The 18,642-nt window shown below is 40.5% G+C and overlaps 2 protein-coding genes across 3 annotated transcripts in view; both read right to left on the minus strand.

Annotated features, from left to right (window-relative positions):
* LOC139629549 (3',5'-cyclic-AMP phosphodiesterase 4B-like) overlaps nucleotides 1–12,514 on the minus strand; it is a 51,225-nt gene extending 38,711 nt beyond the window's left edge. The window contains exons 1-2 of one of the 2 annotated variants that reach the window (XM_071492233.1): nucleotides 12,426–12,514; nucleotides 9,942–10,009 (exon numbers count right to left, since the gene is read on the minus strand). The gene's annotated coding sequence lies outside the window, so the exon portion shown is untranslated. Of the gene's footprint in view, nucleotides 1–4,687; nucleotides 4,787–9,941; nucleotides 10,010–12,425 lie in introns of those variants that run through there. The other variant, XM_071492234.1, reaches the window with a different exon arrangement.
* Nucleotides 12,515–15,006: 2,492 nt separating this feature from the next.
* Nucleotides 15,007–18,427, minus strand: LOC139629552 (leptin receptor gene-related protein). Its single transcript, XM_071492242.1, has 4 exons — nucleotides 18,268–18,427; nucleotides 17,830–17,905; nucleotides 16,911–17,097; nucleotides 15,007–16,653 (listed from the first exon to the last, which is right to left on the minus strand). Exons 1-4 carry the CDS (start codon nucleotides 18,281–18,283, stop codon nucleotides 16,537–16,539), a joined length of 396 nt encoding a protein of 131 aa, XP_071348343.1. The 5' UTR covers nucleotides 18,284–18,427; the 3' UTR covers nucleotides 15,007–16,536.
* Between the last annotated feature and the right edge of the window lie 215 nt (nucleotides 18,428–18,642).

An 18,642-nucleotide genomic window follows, 5' to 3' on the forward strand; every position in this document is an offset into this window, starting at 1 on the left:
CACATCACACCCTCTTTGCCAGGCACTGTCCTTGTCAGTGTGGAACCACTGCTGAGGGAGGCTGTTGTTGGTGCTCTCCAGCTGCCGCCAAGTCAAGTGGCATGAAAAGAGAATTTCTCAGCTGCGCAAACAACCCATTCTTGTTTGTAGCTTTCAAAACAAACATCTACATGTGCGGCTTCCTCCTGTCCTCAGTTATTATGGAAAAAAAATGACATGAGAGGTGAAATGGCAGCAGATCACACAGGGATTCCGTGTTTTGTGTGGTGGTTTCTGGAAGATAACTCTTGAGCTGCTGGTTCAAATCTCAGCAGGAGGGAGAAGTTCTCAATAACGTATGAGGTTGCATAGATGTATCCAGTGGTTCATAAGAACGTCATTCAAATTCTTTATACTTCATGATACAGTTACAGTATCAGACAGTATCAGTCCAAATAGTTCTCAGTGTAATTTATATGCTCTCATATCTGCCAGTTCTGAACTACTATGACAAATTCTCAGCATGTGCTTTAACTGGATCAAATCATCTTCTTTCACAACAAAGTCTGTGAGATTGTACTTTGGCAATGCAGTCTTTGAGATAATATTCACACGGACGTGGTAATATACTAACAATGACAATGCAAACATGTATTTAACAAGTAAAAGGTTTACAATATTCATTATCTTAGTTTAGTATATTAGGATTCTAGCATTTGCTAATCAGCACTAAACACAGAGTACACTTAAGCCTGATGAGAATGACACTGGTTTTGCAAGCATTCGGTCATAAACCAAAGTATTGCACAAAGTGAAATTTCAATCAGCGGTAGATGAAAAGTCAGGGGATCAAAGTCATCCGAGTTTATCCTCTATTGATCTTTAATGTATATTGCAGATATGATCAAAAACAAACAAAACCGAGAAAATTCAGGGCATCAGTCATTAGGATTCATCCTGCGGGGGACACAAATGTCTACAACAGTGGTTCCCAACCTTTTCCACACATGGCCCACTTGAAAAACTTAAAAATGTTGGCGGCCCACATCCAACCCCATAACGATACAGAGGCCAATTAATGCCTCCCCAGAGCACATTTTATTTTCATGATAGTGATCGAACACTCAGGACTGAACTGAAGCAGGGGAGGCTCAATTTACTTTTTTGACTGACGGTGGGGAGATCATTCACCACCACCACCTCTTGACTCCATTTCCTTTAATTCTTCATTTTGCTAACCAGCTCTCCATTTTGATACTCCAGTTTTTGCCATGGATATAGTCTTCAGCGCAATCGGACTGAGATAGCAAACAAGGATATGATGTGGTCTGACGGCGATCACATAAAAGTTGCTATCATTGGATTTTCACAGTGATAGGTCTTAATATATAACAAAAAAAATTCAAACTTATTTAATTCTAAAACATTTTTTTTTTTACATCAATCATATATCATCGTATTTTTTAAATTACATCTTTTCACCAAAATTGTACTGTGATGGAAATGATTTGTGGGCCCACTTGCAATACCTTCACAGGCCCCCAGTGGGCCCCAGCCCACAAGTTGGGAACCACTGGTCTACAAAATTTTATGGTACTCCATCAGTTATGGAGACATTTCTGAACCAAAAATGTCAGCCTAATGGTGGCACTTGATGAAAATCAGGAGATCATCTGAGTCAGTAGGATTCATCCTGTAGGGGACCATGAATGTACATACACTACACACAGCCACAGCCACAGCAACCATTCAACATTCGTGAAGCTATGTCAGTCTAGATGAAAGTGGTGGATCGACTGCCCAGCAGTGCACTCCCTAAACCCATGTTGCTAGAATGGCTAAAACATTAAGGTTAAGTTACTTGTATTTTCATCATGCACACTGCTCAAAATAATATAATGACAACAAGAAAATATTTTTTCTTGCTATCAGAAAATTATTTCGTTCCAAATTGAAACCTTCAAAAAATGCTTTGAGGGAAACATTTTCAATCATTCTGTCACAGCATTTTTTTTTTCTCAAGTCCTGTGTCCCTTCCTTAAAAGACCAAGCCAGTGTAAATTAAGGCTGGATGAATGGACCCCAGAGCCGAAAACTTCTTTACGAAACAAGCAGAGAAGACGTACAGAAAGAGGTTATGTCAAATCTTGTCATGTAAGTCCATTGATCATAGGTGTGATCCTAAAATGGTTTTAAAACTTTGAGAGCATTAGCACAAATCATCAAAGGAAAGGTTCAGAAAGGTCAGGACACTAAGAGCCAACTGCTCTGTGCACACCATACCCGAAAGGCTCAAAAAACTAGTAGTAGTGTTATCTTTTGTAACAAGCAGTTTGGGGAGTTCTTCGCCTCTAAGCAACCACTTACTGTGATTTCAGGTGGCATACAATATTTAATTGTTTGTTTCAGTGCTTCACAAGTTAGTTCTCAAAGGCTGTGGCATCTCCAAGGACTTGACTAGTGTGAGAAAAACATCACCGTTACTGGCAACTAAACAACCAAAGCCTGGATGATTTAATGTTGGATAGAAACAGATCCGGAGCCTCAGTTCAAGAAGTCTTCGATGAATAAGTATTTGTATCTCATCCACACAAAGGATATACACTCCCCATTCATTGAATTTTTACAGCCACAGTAACTGATATGTTTGTTAACGTTGCTGCTGTATTAATCCATTCACTTGTGCCCTCTGCATATTTCTGCTGAATGAGTTCACTGCTTTTTTAATTAATGTGTGTCTGGTTTGTAACTATTTTGTCAGGCTGCAACTAATGGTTTTCATCATCCATTAATCTTTTTTTTTTGTTTGCCTATAAAGGAGAGAAAATTGTAATATATGGCCATCAGAAGCTCCCAGGGCCCAAGGTGACATCTTTAAATCTGTTTAGCCAGACCAAGCTGATTTAAATTGTTCATTAGTGCACAGTTGAGTACTTCAAAAAGACACATCAGCAATCACTACTGAAGCTTTACTTGCATCCATAGAAAAAAGAATCTTAAAACTACTAAGGGATAAAATTGTTTTCTCATAAGGCCTGTTCACTGCTGTTAGCACTTCAGAGAAGAGGTCAAAGCTCTGTCAATACCTCCAGGGGAAGAATAAGCCTGAGACTCTGAGGAGCATTTAAACCTATGACCCAAGAGGCCACTCAATTTAAAGAGGATCACTGGACAATAGACACTGGCTTCAGAGTGCACTGGGGTCTTACTTTGGCAAACTGCTGCCTCCACTTTTTAGAGAAACAAACTTTAAGTGACCTCTCATCCTTATAACCCCAGCAATAGGCCATCCCCATGGTGGCTGCCTGTACCTCTGCAAATAATTAGTTGTTGATGTGAAGCCAGCAACAGATTGTACAGTCATGAGACAGCACTCAAGATGCTGAGTGTAAGGACTTTGAAGAGAACACCAGGGAATATTGTGCAAGGCGTGTATCATCACTGCAACAGGGGACAAAACAAACCAAAGCAGACCGCTTCTTTTCTTAAGTTACAACTCAAGGACAACATCGAAGGCCATGGATGGACTTTGCTTTAAGGCTGTTATTTCTGCCATTAAACATGGGTGTCTAAAAAAGTTTTGACGTATTCATTTAGTATGTATGAGTACAGTGTGTTGCCTTTGGGCAAAGAGAGGAAAGAAAAGACTCTGCAGCAAATCAACCGCATCGCCTTCTCTAATAATACCAGATACACAGCATTGTATTGTGGGGTTTGGGATAGTGCTCAATCGATTTAATCAGTCAATCAGTCTAATTAATTAATTAACTGGCAACAAATTATTATCATTTAAATCAAGCAAAAATGCCAAATCTTTACTTGTTATAGCTTCCGACATCTGAGGATTTTACATTTTATATCATTGTGCATTGTACAGTTTGAGCTTTGGACTGTTGAGTTGACAAAACAAGCTATTTAAAGACTCCACTTTGGGCTCTGGGAAATAGCTATAGGCATTATTTCACTTTTTTCTGACATTTTACAGAACAAATGACTACTTGATAAATCAAACAAAAAATCGATTGATTAATCAATAATTAAAAAAAAGCTAAGTGGTTAGTGTGGTTGGTGGTTTTGTGTGGAGTTGTGTGGGTCACAGTCCAAAGACGTGCACATTAAGTGAAGAAAACTCTGACTGGTGTACATGTGTGAATGGCCTTGTGCATGTGATAGACAAGTGACCTGTTCAGATCCTTTTCCTGCCTTTTGCCCCATGTATGCTGAAAGAGACGTGAGCCCCCCCAACACCATCCCCTGTGGCCTTCAACTGGATAAGCTGGTATGGAGAAGGATGGATGAATGATATTAAGGGCGTCTGTTATATATGACCTCATTTACCACCATGGGTTCTGCCCGACTGACCAGTCAATGTACGTATTTCACACAGCGTCAATGCCCAACGGAGAGCTGTGAGTCAGTAGCTGTCGTACACTGAAAATCACCAGACACCCACACAAAAGTAGCTTTTGTGGCACCAAAACAAAGGAGCCTTAGGAAATAATGTTTGGAACTGCATTATTAATACATTCAATGACCCTGTAGTCCAACAATGTGAGTTTTCACAGCCATCAGTGCGCCACAACCATGACGGACGGACTTTACAGTGGTTACTCATTAACATCCAGAGAGGTCAGATTAACTGTTAAATGAAGCTCCATTTAGAGAGAGAGAGAAAAAACATCCTACACAGTTATTAGACTTAACTTACCCAGCTTTGAGCCATTCAGGGGAAAATGAATCTCTGTAAGGCTTCAAATGGTACTTCATCAAATAGTGGCTGCTAAATGGAGAAGTAAGCAGCTCTGGTCACAAGACATGACAGCTGTTGACAGAACAGCAGCAGGTCCGGTTTGACTGCTGCGACCTCCCACATTTATTCAATCCACACAACACCACACCCACTTTATTCACACCTCGGGAACAGCAATCTGAACACAAAGCATGTTGACTGTTGACATTACTCAACTGTACCCATTTAAAAATAGCCTCCAAATACTGACGTTCAGTGTCAGTGGAAATACTTTAAAACAATGTCTGTCAAATTTTCCCTTGGGGTTTTTTCTGACACTGAGCAAGACACTGTGCGATGTTGTTTTATTACCTGAAAAAAATATATATAATGCATTCAGGAAGTCTTCTTGAAACTTGACACTTGAAATTTAGCTCCGGTGCCTCCCATGTCTCTCGATCATCATGTTCCTACACCTTGATTGGAGTCCACCTGTGGTCAACTCAGCTGATTGGACAGAACACGCCTGTCTATGCAGTCTCACAGCTGACAAGCATATTACAGCAAAAACCAAGCCAACTGAGTGTGTGCTTTTCCAAATCATGTGCAATCAGCTGAACTGACAATCAACAGGTGAAATCCAATCAAGAGAAATGGGAGGCAAACTAGCTAAACTTTGAACTGTCATAACAAAGGGTCTGAATACTTATGTCAATGTGATATTTTATTTTCGTCTTTTCAATAAATAAAAAAAATTATTTGTGAAAAGATTATTGAGTGTAGATTAATGAAGGAAAAATTATATTTTTTATTTAGGATGAGGTTGCAACATAACAAAATGTGAAAACATTGAAGGCGTTTGAACACTTTCTGAATGCCCTGTATATATACCTCATATTTAGGTCCTTCTGACCTAAAAAAATAATAAGCTGTTCCGACCTAAAAGACTGCTGCAAATTGAAATACATCTTACTGAGGAATCAGCCACTTTGTATTTATTAAGTTAAAATATGAGATTTCTGTATTTTTTCAAATGGCATCTACAGTGGAATTATTTTACTGATACATTCTGAAAGCATGTGAATATTTTATTGGTTGTCATGTAATCTTTCAGAAATGTAGCTCAAGGTTAGAAGAAAAAAGAGAATCACTGTTGACAAGCCCTAGAAGCAACTCGAAGAAGGAGGAGAGAAAAAGAAACTAGGCCTTGTCTCTTTGGTTCCCCAGGTTATAGAACGAGCTGTCTGGAGCACAAAGGCTTCAAACTCACTGTCTTCTTTTAATTACGCAGTTACAAGGTTACTTAAAGTGCAACAACACAAGTGGCATGAAAAACAGTGCTTGTTGTATTGTTGTCGTTAGTCCATTAACATGATACTGTTGTGTGCAGGCTTTTGTTTAATTTGTTTTGTATTGTTAGATGAATGACCAAGAGCATACACACTCATTTGCTGCTGCTCAGGATACAAATCCCACTTGGTGCTCACACTGCTTTCCTCCAGACTATTTACTGCTCTTGCTCTGTACTGTACATTATGAGCCGTGGATTACCACCTGAATCTGTTTTAAATGAAAATTATGCAACCTATAGAGAAGTACTTGCTTTTCACTGATACTGCTTGTTTCAAATTTTTGGACATTTTAATGAATTTATAAAACAAACATTACTTAAAAGATGATCTGCACGGCTGCTACTGCACTAAATGAGCACAGACATTCACGACTCCTGTACACAATAACAAAGCACTCAGACTGTGTTCACAACAGTGCGCTGGGTGCCTTTTGTTAATCCGTTCTTTACTTACAGACAATTTGTGGTTAAGGTCTCTAAACCTTGTCTGGCACACTGTCATCTGACACACATCCATTTTAATCCACTTCATACAGCATCGGATATGATGCCAATCAATGTTTGGCCAGACGTGTTCAGTGGAGGGTTAGCTGGTTAATTTTGTCTGAGTGTAAAAGGGTTAATAACTGTATGTCAAGAAAAGCAGACAAACAGTGTTGGAAGGTTGCAATAGGTTTAAAGGCACACACTCTGTTATCTCTTCTAATCTTATCCCTTCTTCCCACACTGTTTGTGTAGGCACTTCCTCCACACAAAGCAGTTGTTGTACTTCATGCAGGTGTCTCTACAGTCACTGACAAAGCCAGACTTAGACTTAAACTGTAGAATATTTTGAGGAATATTCCATCTTAATGAAATTGTTACATCCACAGATATGAACTGCTACTCCAATGGAGGGGACAGACAAAGTTATAGATTGTAAACATGTAAAGTATGGCCTGAGTAAACATTTATCCAATAAATTGATAAGTTGATAAACAAGGTAATTGATTAATCTTAAGTCATTTTTAAAGCTCATGCTTTTCTTTGTCTCATATAATAGTTTTTTTGGAGATGTCATCAGGGTTCTGCATGAGAAATTTCACAATTTTCTGACATCTAATGCACCAAATGACTAATGTCTTAATTGACAAAACAATTTGAATTATTTTGGTTGAAAATAATCATTAATCACAGCCCTGCTTTTAGGACAGAGGGCTCTAGTCTCCTAGGGCACAAAATTAAAATCTTATGCCAAAAGGAGACATTTTCCTTTGAGTTACTCTAATTCAGAGGCCTGACAAAACACCAAGAATGCTCCAGTATCAACAGTGACTGTCAGGGTGGAAGGCGACAGGTCTACAAAGCATTTATCATTAAACTGGGGTGAATTTACGATGCCTACCAGAGGGCAATACACCAGCCCCTCTATTTGACAGTTGTAAGCATGTTGTAAACTTATAGTACGTATAGTAGTAAACTTATGATGCACCATAATGCAGTTGTAAGCATTATATGTGTTGTATAAGTGTTAATAATGCACTTGTCAACAACTACAACTCCTCTTGTACACATCAATAAGTGGATGATGAATAAGATAGTAAAACACAGTTCTACTTTGACAAAAACTATAAATTAATAAACACTGACAAATGCCATTATATTTGCTTACAACAACATTATAGCGTTAGAAGCCATTTATTAATGTTTATAAAACTATTCTATATGCTAAATGGAAGAGAGGGATTTAAATCGAAGTTTTAATGTAAAGCAAAACTGTCTGTGTTGAGCTCTCAGGATCTGAACGTCAACATAATTTCTCGGATGTAATATGGGCAGACACCCACCCAACATCATTCAACAGCTTTACATTGTTTTTATCACTCACCCCAAAGCCATGTTATTTCTTTGACTGAAAAAACAAAATGCCAATCAACACAACGACTACGATCACTTGTCACTGAAAAATCAAAAAACCAAGTCACAGTGGAAACTTTGCATTCCACGCAGCGAAGCAGATTCCAGCAGAAATGAGCTTTTCAGACAAGTCAAGACAGAGGAGTTTGTTGAGGAGGAAGAGAAACAACACACCAATTTGTGGCAGCTGAAAGATGACGTCATTGTGGAGGTCACATGCAGGGAACCCACTGCTCTACTGTACAGACATAAAGAGAGAGAGAAAGAGGCTGAGAGACTGGACAGGCTGGGCCCTGTGAGCCTGTGGCCTCAGGGGCCACATGTCACAAAGATTGTTGGGATTATTTTGCTGTCACAACATGAGTTTGTCATGCTTGCACCGTAAATATCATCACTAGTCAGGAGGAAGAAAATCTTGCAACAAAATTGGTGGACGCTGACTGATTTCAGCCTCTGTTGTGAACAAACTGTTTTAATGGGTTTTAAAAAAAAATTAAGTTTTTTTGTGCTATACCAGTCACAATTTACTCCTTTGGTCATATTCAGCATTCATTACAGACTCTACCCTTTTTCTTTTCTAATAATTTGATTAAAGAAATGAATCAATACTAATTTATCATGAGCTTTTAGTGCCATGCTGCTGCCACTGCTAAGACGAAAAAGAAAAAGAAAGAAATGAGAAATAATTGGTGGCTAGAACACATGGCGACTGTGATGCTTGATGAGTCATTGTTTGGTTGGAGTTGCAGAAAAAGCCCAGTAATTAAGATGCAGGCCCACCCTGTCAAATTCAAACACCCACACACATATACTTAAGACCCTATCATATTCAAGTCACCCAATTTAACATCCATTGAGGTACTGTGAGTGAAGTATTGTCTATGTCAGCACTTCATCAGTTATCCATTCACTAAATTAAACTTTACGTTGCCAACTACATTTTATGGTGAAACATAACAAACAATGGAGATAACAGAAGGCTTGGCAGAGTCTTCAAGGTTTGAGACACAGAGCCAGGCTTCGGTTGGTGTCACCAGCTGGCAACCCCCATGTTTACATGACTGTAAATCCTTCAGATACAGACAACTGAGACAGAAATGAAGCAGTGTTCCATGGAGACGCTGAACAAATCGATTTGATCAAACACTTTTTTAAAGTTATTTTTTGGGGCTTTTTACGCCTTTATTTGACAGGACAGTGTAGAGACAGGGAGGGGAGGGGGTTGGGGAGGGGGGTGACATGCAGCAAAGAGGCTGGCCGGGAGTTGAACCGGGGACTTGCCTGCTCAGAGCATATGCCCCCAGCCATTTGGCTATCGGGTTGATCAACCTCCATCTTTACATACAGGCTGGCTACAGTATATCCTGCTGCGGAGTGACTGGGTGGGCCTTTGAACCATGATAGATCACACACAAACACACAATCACTCACACACACACACACACACACACACACACACACACATACAACTCTTCATCTTAACCACTTGTATCTATGTTAACATCAGGACCGCAACTCACAATTATTAATTACGTCCATTATTTATCTAATTATTCAATTAAATGTTGAGTCTATATAATGTCATAAAATACTGGAAAAGGCCAGTAACAATTTCCCAGAGTCCAAGGTGACAACTTAAAATCGTTTCATTTGTCCAGCCAGTGTTTCAAAACCCACAGATGTTCAGTTTATGATCATTAAAGACGAAAAAAAGCAGGAGATTCTCACATCTGAAGTGATTGATTTCTATCACAGTGGTACCGTGTGGTGCAAATACACGCAAGAAATATCATTTACACAGATCAGTGTACTGTACAGGCTTACAGTTACTTTTTCATCCAACAGCTCCATTAATTCATGGAAAACTGATCGCTTCTGTTTAGCAACCAATGAAGAAATATTATACACTACTTAGTCAGCATTAAAAAAAAACAAACAGATTCTGACCACAACAGTTGCTACCACATATTAAAGAAAGGAACTCACAGACAAAGCTGTTCTCGCTGAGCCAGTGGTGGAGGACGAGTGGGAATTCACGTCAGCATTCTGTCAGCCTGGGAGACAAACAATGTATGGATTACAATTCGACAGATCAAATAGCACAGCAAAATATTTGAAATGAAAAAAAAAAAACAAAAAACTGACCGATTAACAGTATTTTGGCCAGTTGGAACTACATGATTGATCTTAGATCAGCAACAAAGACAATCTCTATAAGACACTATACTTTCTCTCTGACAAGCATCTAAAGGATCATAAATATTTACACATTATAGTAGACAGTAGAAACTGATAAGTCAGTTATAAGAAAAGTCACTTTGGTGAAGTCTTTGCCCACTAAATGCCCACTGCAGACAGGCAAGTATTCATCAGCTGGAAGCAAAACATCAATGTTCAGCAAAAGAAAAGGCAGTATAGTATTCACATCACCAGTAAAGCCATTAAGCAGCCAGTAAGTGAGTCATCAGTCTGGCAGCCGGAGTCCTTTTAACAAGAAGCGGGATGTGTGTGCCCTGTTGTTTCAGCGCTGACAGACAATAAAAGGGGCTGTGGCCACTTGAGTTTACGCCACGCAGAAATGTCCAATGTATAGAAATGCTACAAACTGGGCTTAGGGGGAATAAGAGCTAAACGTGGAACATAATAGTATGGCATGCCAGTGAAATGTCACTACTGTGGCGGGGTGAGCTTGTGTGGGATGCCAAAGTCGTGCATAGTGCTACAAAAACTTATTTGTAAGAGAGAAAATGCCAGAATATATAAGGATGAATCGATGGATCTGAAGTATAGCCAACAGATGTTCAAACAGATGTTCGAGTCAGCAGCAAAGTCAGAATAACTATGAGTGGTCTGCTGGTAGTTGAAGCTCCTATAGAAGAGTTTCACACATAATAAATCCCTTTAGAGTTGGAATATTACAGGAGTAGGGGGGGACATGCAGGCGGTGGTAACACTGTCCATCTGACCAGACAGAAATGAACTGCGGTGGTGAGACCAATACACACAATCACACTTCCCTCCTAATCTTAACCAAATCATTTTGCACACACACATGCTCACACGTAAAGAAAATTAAATTAAATGTATGTTTAAAATGTTAAAAAGTGTTTGACAAAGGGCACAATTATCATATTTGTTAATGAATATTAGAATAATTCCTGACATTTTGTGCACCCATTTCTTTGAACAAACGAAGCATTCATTGTTAACACTGCATTTTCAGATGAAAGCCACTAACACTGATCGGCTACAAATTCCCATTCCAGTTAGGTCATTGGTTATTGATAATTGGTAGGCAGTAATTGATTTCTGTGAGATATTTGAGCACATGTTTTTTGTATTAATTGCAGCGTGTTTGGCAACTTTTACCAAAAACAATTACAACATTTGTGTCACTGGAACAGTGTTGTAACAGTGGAACACTTTCTCCATAATTTACCTCACATTGTGTATGACGCTGCGGTGGACGTCAAGCGACTTGCTGACAAACACTAGAGGCTTTAATCGAACTTTAAATGGTTCAACGCAAACACTCCCTAAAGTGGATACAACGAATAGGCTATAATACTGCCACAGTGTCCACTGTAACAGAGACCACAAAAGGTCACTTTCAAGTCTCTATCGACTCACGTCAGACACATTAAGCCCTTCCTGGAATATAATGTTGATTTATCCAACTGAATAAAATAATGAGCCTAACTAGATCTATTTATTTTCTGCAAGTATTGGCTGACCTCATTTGACTTCACTGCTAAATGGACACTGATTGATTGTGTGAGGCGATGTAACACTTGGTTTATAGACCAAGCCAGCAGCTCTGCCATTACTGTGTTAATGTGGGTTAACCAAGACTTCCCATCACATCATTTACACAAATATTCATCTGTTCACGACCCTCATCTTAACTGTCCCAAACTCAAATAGATTTCAAACTCATTCAGGAGTAGCTACTAACTGGGAATGCGTCTTACCGCGTTTGACCCCATCATCATTCTTCATGGGACACATCTGTGTAGGCTGTAACTGGAGCAGCACATCACTAAGATTTCTTTCAAACCAGACACATACAGACAAAACTGACAAAGCAGACAGTCAGAGGGAAGAGAGAGATGCCCACAGTACAAAGTCCTGAGAGGGACGAGGAGCGCAGTCGACACACAGACAAGCCTACGTGATGTGACTGAATCAAAAGACCTTTCAGTGCAACTCAAGATATTTGACCGCCGGTCGTTTCCTCGAAAACAGCGTCTGTGCAGCTCGGACGACGGAACCTGGAAACACGAGTCTTTCTGCACCAGACGGAGCCTCTCGCCCTCCAGCACCATCAACTTCGGACGGACGCTGCGCACATTCAGCAAAACTTTAAAGGTGCCGCTCGGCTACCGGCAGCAGGCGGGAGAACAGAAGCAGCATCGCTACCGGGCCGGGCCGGGCGGGGCCGGGACGGACCGGGAAGGCTCGGGCTCTTACCGGGTCGCGGTGTCCGCCTTCGCACGCGCTGCTGCCGTCGCGTCTCCTGCTTCTCTGCCGCGCGTCAGCAGCACGCGCCCCCCTTTTTATCAGCCTCCGCTCGCGCTGTTCGCGCTCGTTCCCTCTCTGGACACCGGGAGCGACCTGATTGGCTGCGACGCCGACGACGCAACACCCCCCCCCCCGCCCGCCCGGAGTCGGTCCGTAGATCCGCTCCTGTTTGAGGCCAGTGAGGCTCTGACTCTCCGGATGTGTCCCTCACCGACTCCCCGGTGTTCCTCCAGCTGGTTGTCTATTCAGATCACAGCTACCTGTGTACTACTGTGGTGACAGTCGTCCACATTGTCTTTCTGGGTATGATATGATGACGGGAAATTCAATTAAAGTTTGAAGTTTTACACTGTGGCCGGTGTAGCTCATTACAAAGAGCAGAGGTTTCTACTATAGGCCAAAGAGGCTGTTCCAGTAGCAAAATTAAGATTGGCTAATTAATTCCATATCTTTTATCTATCTATCTATGATATGTATCTGCCTGTTCTGTTTCACTGTTGTGCTTTGCATTACATAATAAATTGGGTGAATTTACATAGCAATTTTACTCAAGACATTTAAACACGACACTACAATTTGCCTCTCATTCACTCATTCACACTCTCACTAATGGCAGCGAGCTGCCTCGCAGGGTGCTGTCCTTCCATCAAGAGCAACTTGGGTTTCCTGTATCTGTCTTGCCCTAGGACACGTCTACATGTGGACAGCTGTGGATCAAATCACCAACCCTGTGATTATTGGGTGACCCACTCCACCTCCTGAGCCATCCCATAAATATTGTAAGTATATAATGCCATTGAGTTCTGCTGGGAAATGAATTACATTGTGCATTGCTGCATTTTCTTGTGCTAGTTTGAGGTGTTGATAATAACATTGCATCACTTAGTGTTACACAATTCTGCATTGCATTGTGATGTGTTGCATCGTTGCATTGTTGAGGTCTTTTTCATCTTGTTCTGTCTTCAGCTTTGAGCCATGTGGCTGCACTTGTTGAGTTTAACACCACAACCTACTACAGTTACGATGCATTATATTTTACACAACAACATAATATGAAGTGTTGCATAGTGTTACATTACTTTAAACTGTGTTGCTTTGTGTTGTGTTCAAGGCCAGACTCAGCGGTCTTTTAGAATAATTTTGATGCCTTAGCAGTTGCCAGGCAACAGCTGTCGTGGAACGGAGATGAATGGGGGTCCCTGGGCTCTTTCTCTTTATTCATCTCATCTATACCTTCCTTTTTTATTCTCAGTGTCTCTTACTCACAGTTTATATTGAGTATGAATGAAGTTTGGCTTGATCTCGTTTCTCTGAACAGATAGTCTCCTTATAAACCATCAAGGTGTCAAGTTACGGGTTGTGGGATATAGTGCAACTATGATTCATGTGATCTCATAGTATTTTATGTGAACCAAGGGGCAGTAGGTGTTTCTTTCAACACCAGTCTTACCTAAGTCTTAACTAAGTCAAGGTTAACACCTTCAGCAAATATATATTTACTTGTCTGGATACACAGCCACCTTAAGGTCTCGCTTGGTTTCTGTTGGACCTCATCTTGCAAATACTGGCACAGGAGTGAACATTTGGCTTGGAAACCCTCTGCAGAAAACCTGGGTGGTTTGAAACTCTTTTCCATAAGTGCTTCTCACGCAGCAGCTTTGATGCAGCCACTAACCTGTCTGTGGGATGTTAGTCCATACATGCTGTATCTTCTCCCTTCTGAAATGTGATGACTGGAGGCGTATAGCACAGATGTTTTTTCATAGAAATAATTCATTTGCAGAGTGTGGGTTCTTTTTTGTGCGGAGGAAATGCACTCCAAGCAAATTGGTGAGGTAGCTTCAGTGCATTTCTGACACACGTGAATAGAGAATGAAAATTAAACCAGTCAGATTTGAGGCAGCTGCATGGTTGATTTCTATCACATTCTGTTTAACCCTGAATAGATAATGTTGGCTTTTATCATTCTTTTGTTTTTGCAGCTTTTTCACAATGGGTAATATTGTTGATCTGTACTATTTAATATTAATGTTTGTGTGCTTGCAAAGAGCAAAACAGACAGGGACATGGAGGGATGTTTTTCAGTGAAAATTACAGGCTACGAGGTACAACAGTGGAGCTGTTTTACATGCTGCTTGTTGAATACTGCAAAATATCTAAATTATTTAGCAGCTGTTCTCACCTGAATTTCTGTCAGCCAGGCCCGAGGTCTGGCCAGACAGAAATGTACTGACCAACAAAAACACACTGACCCGCACACCACCTCTCCCTCTTTTCTACTCTGTGCCTCATGGGAGGCTGTTACTGAGGTTTGCTCCAGTCACTACTGCTCCTGTACTATATAAATAATGTGCAGGTGTCTATTTGAATGCACCATCCATCAGCACTGGACAGAGATTAGCTTTCCAGAAGTCAACATCAACAAGTTCAACATCTTCTTCACTGACCCCTGTAAGAATCACTTTTCATAGCAGCATTCGTCTCGTCACATCATCGGCAGAGAAGCAGCAAGACAGAGCCCACACATATGTTTCACTATACACAGAGATTTAATCAATGTTAGAAAACCAAATGCAGTCAGGAGGTTATAAAATAACCTTTCAGAGCTCTCCAGCACTTGTTAGTGTTTTCAAGGTGTGGGTATGGGGGGCATGAAAGATAAAACAAACCTTTTTTTTTAATTATTGAACATGTCAGTTATGAGACATAAAGTATGATGCTTGTCATTGTGAAGCACTTGTGCATCAGATATCAAGGAAATAAGAAATTATATAGGACACTGAATAGCAATAATTTTCAAAACATATCTTATGTACTCTGAAGTGGGGTATCTACACAAAAAGAAGAACCTCATTAATAGTCAGTAACTGACAATGATGAAACAGCATGAGGATGTAATATTGATTTACAGTTACACATTTCAATGGCCCCTGATGATGAAACATAAAAACTGACTTGAATCTCGAACACAGAGATTTTTCCACTAACAGTTTGCACAGGCACTTGTGACTGAATTCGCAGGTTAAGCCCTCTCCATTAGGATGAAGTTCACTTGGCCTCAAAACATCCATGTACAGTATTTACCATTCAACATGTAAAAATATAATTCACAAACTGATGATCATTTGTGGATATTGTGAATTTCTTTGTCATCTGCAGGAATATAAAATGAATGTGGGTACGGTTCACATGATTGAACACGAATTGAACATAGACTCTCAGATGTATGATACATACTAACCAGTGCTCTCTCAAATGCCTCTGCTAGCTTTTGAGGATCATGCTGCTGCATAGTAAAGATCAGTGGTGAGTATGCTCCATTTTTGCAGTCTAAAATGATCTTTGGTGAGAACGTAAACAATTGCACCAAAACAAAAAGCAAGGCTTCAAAGTCTTGAAAACAAAAAACATTTCCATACAAATATATATATTTTTTTTACCTGATTAGGAGTCCTACAGCTAGTTGTCAGATAGCATGGATTAAGATAACTTGCCCTGCCTTTACACTGTGAACAGCAAACAGTGTTCATAATAAGCAAGCCATAACTCAGTATAGCCACTTCCCCCTTGAACAGTGAGGACAGATAACACAGCAGTGAATATTGTGGTATGCATTAAAATACAGTTACTCTTTAGGATCCCTTTATGATATTGATTAACCGAAGCATAATGAAATAGAAGGTAGCTGCAAAGAACAGGGTGTTTTAGGGGTTGAAGCAAAGGCGAGACAAGCTAAAATACACGGGTTAAGGTGGATAGTGATGGTGTTAAAGCATAAGCAGGTTACAGGCATCAATGTTTCCCTGGTCCCAGATATAAGGCACATTAATAGGGTACATAGTGTTGTCTCTAATACCCCCTAATATATTAACATCAGCCTGATAACATGCCTAGTAAATTTGACATCTTCAAGCCTGATCATCTTCCCAATGGAGTGCAGGACACACATGCCCCTTAGTCTGCAGTTTATCCATTCAACTATCCACCTACCCACCTATCTATCCATCCATCCATCCATCCATCCATCCATCCTTCTGTCTGTCCACTGTCCAAAGGCACTCTACCACTGCTCCCAGCTGAAGTCATCGCCACCTCCAAACACGACAAAGAAGCCAAGGATGGTGAGAAAGATGACAGCATTTCCTGTCATCACCAGACCGCAGGCACCCCACTGGATCTGTAAGAGAGAAATATCGTAACTGAGGTGGCCAAAACATAACAGTAGCCATCTATTTGCTTCCACAACGGAGTGGTGGCATAGAAGTCTCCACTTTTTCTTAAGATATATAGTCTGAGAAAAATCTAGTTATTAGCAGCTGATATGGTGCAGACCTTTTTATACACAGTCTATGGTGCAGACAAGATAGATGTATTGACATCTGACAAGTAAACAACAGCCTTCAAAATATTTCAACATATGTAGAAAGAACTCACTGTGCTTTTACGGGCTAAGACAATAGGGAGCCCGAAAGATGATACAACGATGCCAGTTGTGAAGAAGTAGGCCAGCTCTCTGCATGCATTGCTGGAGGAGTCAGTGTCATCGCTGACGCGTCTGGATATGAAGGTCGGGATGGGGCTCAATATGTAGAAAATCAGTACGAACAGAGGCCAGTATACCCTACAAAGACAGGTAAGGAACAGTTAAAGCAATGGTTCACATTTTATGACAAACAATGGCATGAGTTTGCAGCTTGTCAGATAAAAATAAACAGGAGAAAATTCTTCAAAAATATATTATACTAAAACAGACCAATCAAACAACATAACTACACACAACAGAATGAAACACTTTAAATGGAAACTCTACAGATTTTGCACATGAAGCTCAGATTACACATCACAAGAAGAACTATTAAGCATGTAAAAAACACTGTATAATGTCTCATGTGACTCTGGGGGAGATTTACAAAGTCTGAAAAAATAATCCTGATGGCATCAGAGTTATCTCAGCTTGGGCTCCAGGCTTAAAGTTTTAAACAGAGAGCTTGCATTACAAGCTGGGAGCGTGGGGTTTGAAAGAAGTGGGCATTTAGGGGCAGGGGGGGCTCTAATGAAAGACGCTATTGAGTTACATCATGGAAATTGTAGGATTTTGCATTTCTGACCCATAACAGGGGCTACACTTCTGGGCCTCTACTGAATTCATTATGACCATTATATTTTAATCTGCCTCTTAAAAGTCCCTCAACTGTAATACTAAATTGCTGGAGGACATTTATGAGTACTGTGATTTCTTTCAAATAAACAACCACATCACTGGTAGAAATAGATGTACTATCCCTTTAAGACCCAACAGTACATGTCTGGGCTACACAATGACATGAATGCTTTGTTATAACGAAGGATCTACCCATATTGCTCCAGTGCACAGCCCAGCAGGAGAAATGTCAGTCCAATGGCTCCACTGAAGGACAAACCAACCAGTGCTGAAAGCAGACACACATCGGTTATTTTACATGACATCGGCAGAGGTGTTTTAACCAAACGTATAAAGAAAAACAAAGCAGACTTGTACCACTTGCTGCGAAGTGTTCGTGGCTAAGTGTAAAAATTTACAGTGGAAAAATAGCAATAAGTTAAAAGTTAAAACCGGTGAATATAATAATAATGGAATGAGACCGCTTGTAATCTTCACATCCGCGGACAGCGCTGTAACGATAGCTTTCGAAATGATTCAGCACAGGTTTTCAAACATTTGAAAACTAGGTCAACAAAGTTTTTGAAGCGCAGTCGCCAAAGAAAACCGTCAACTTATTAAACGTAACTCTGTCACTGTCGACTAAAATACCTTTAATTCCGGCCATTACGATAAATGTGTGAAACTTTCTCTTTGACTTTTGCTCTGCTCCTTTGCTGTTGTTTATGTGCTCAGGCTCTGCTTCTTGCTAGACCCACTTCCTGCTTCCTCCATCGGGTCCTTCTTTGTCATCAGGTGACTGTTAAAGCTGCAGTTCAGCAGCTCGGCGCTGCGCCCGGGACACATGCACTTCGACACCGGCGGGTGGAGCCGGCTCCTCTTCCCCTTTAGTAACCTCCTGTGGTGCGCACGGTTTATCACCCACAAGTTATTGGTGTTGTAATGTCACTGTTTACTCAAGTACTGTAGGCCTACGCATAGGATAGATATGTTTAAGTATTTACAGTGTGCTCCCCGACATTTCAA

This window comes from Trachinotus anak, unplaced genomic scaffold (genome assembly GCF_046630095.1).
Source record: "Trachinotus anak isolate AG129_WGS33_773 ecotype Australia unplaced genomic scaffold, CSIRO_AGI_Tana_v1 ptg000012l, whole genome shotgun sequence".
Taxonomy (NCBI): Eukaryota; Metazoa; Chordata; class Actinopteri; order Carangiformes; family Carangidae; genus Trachinotus; species Trachinotus anak.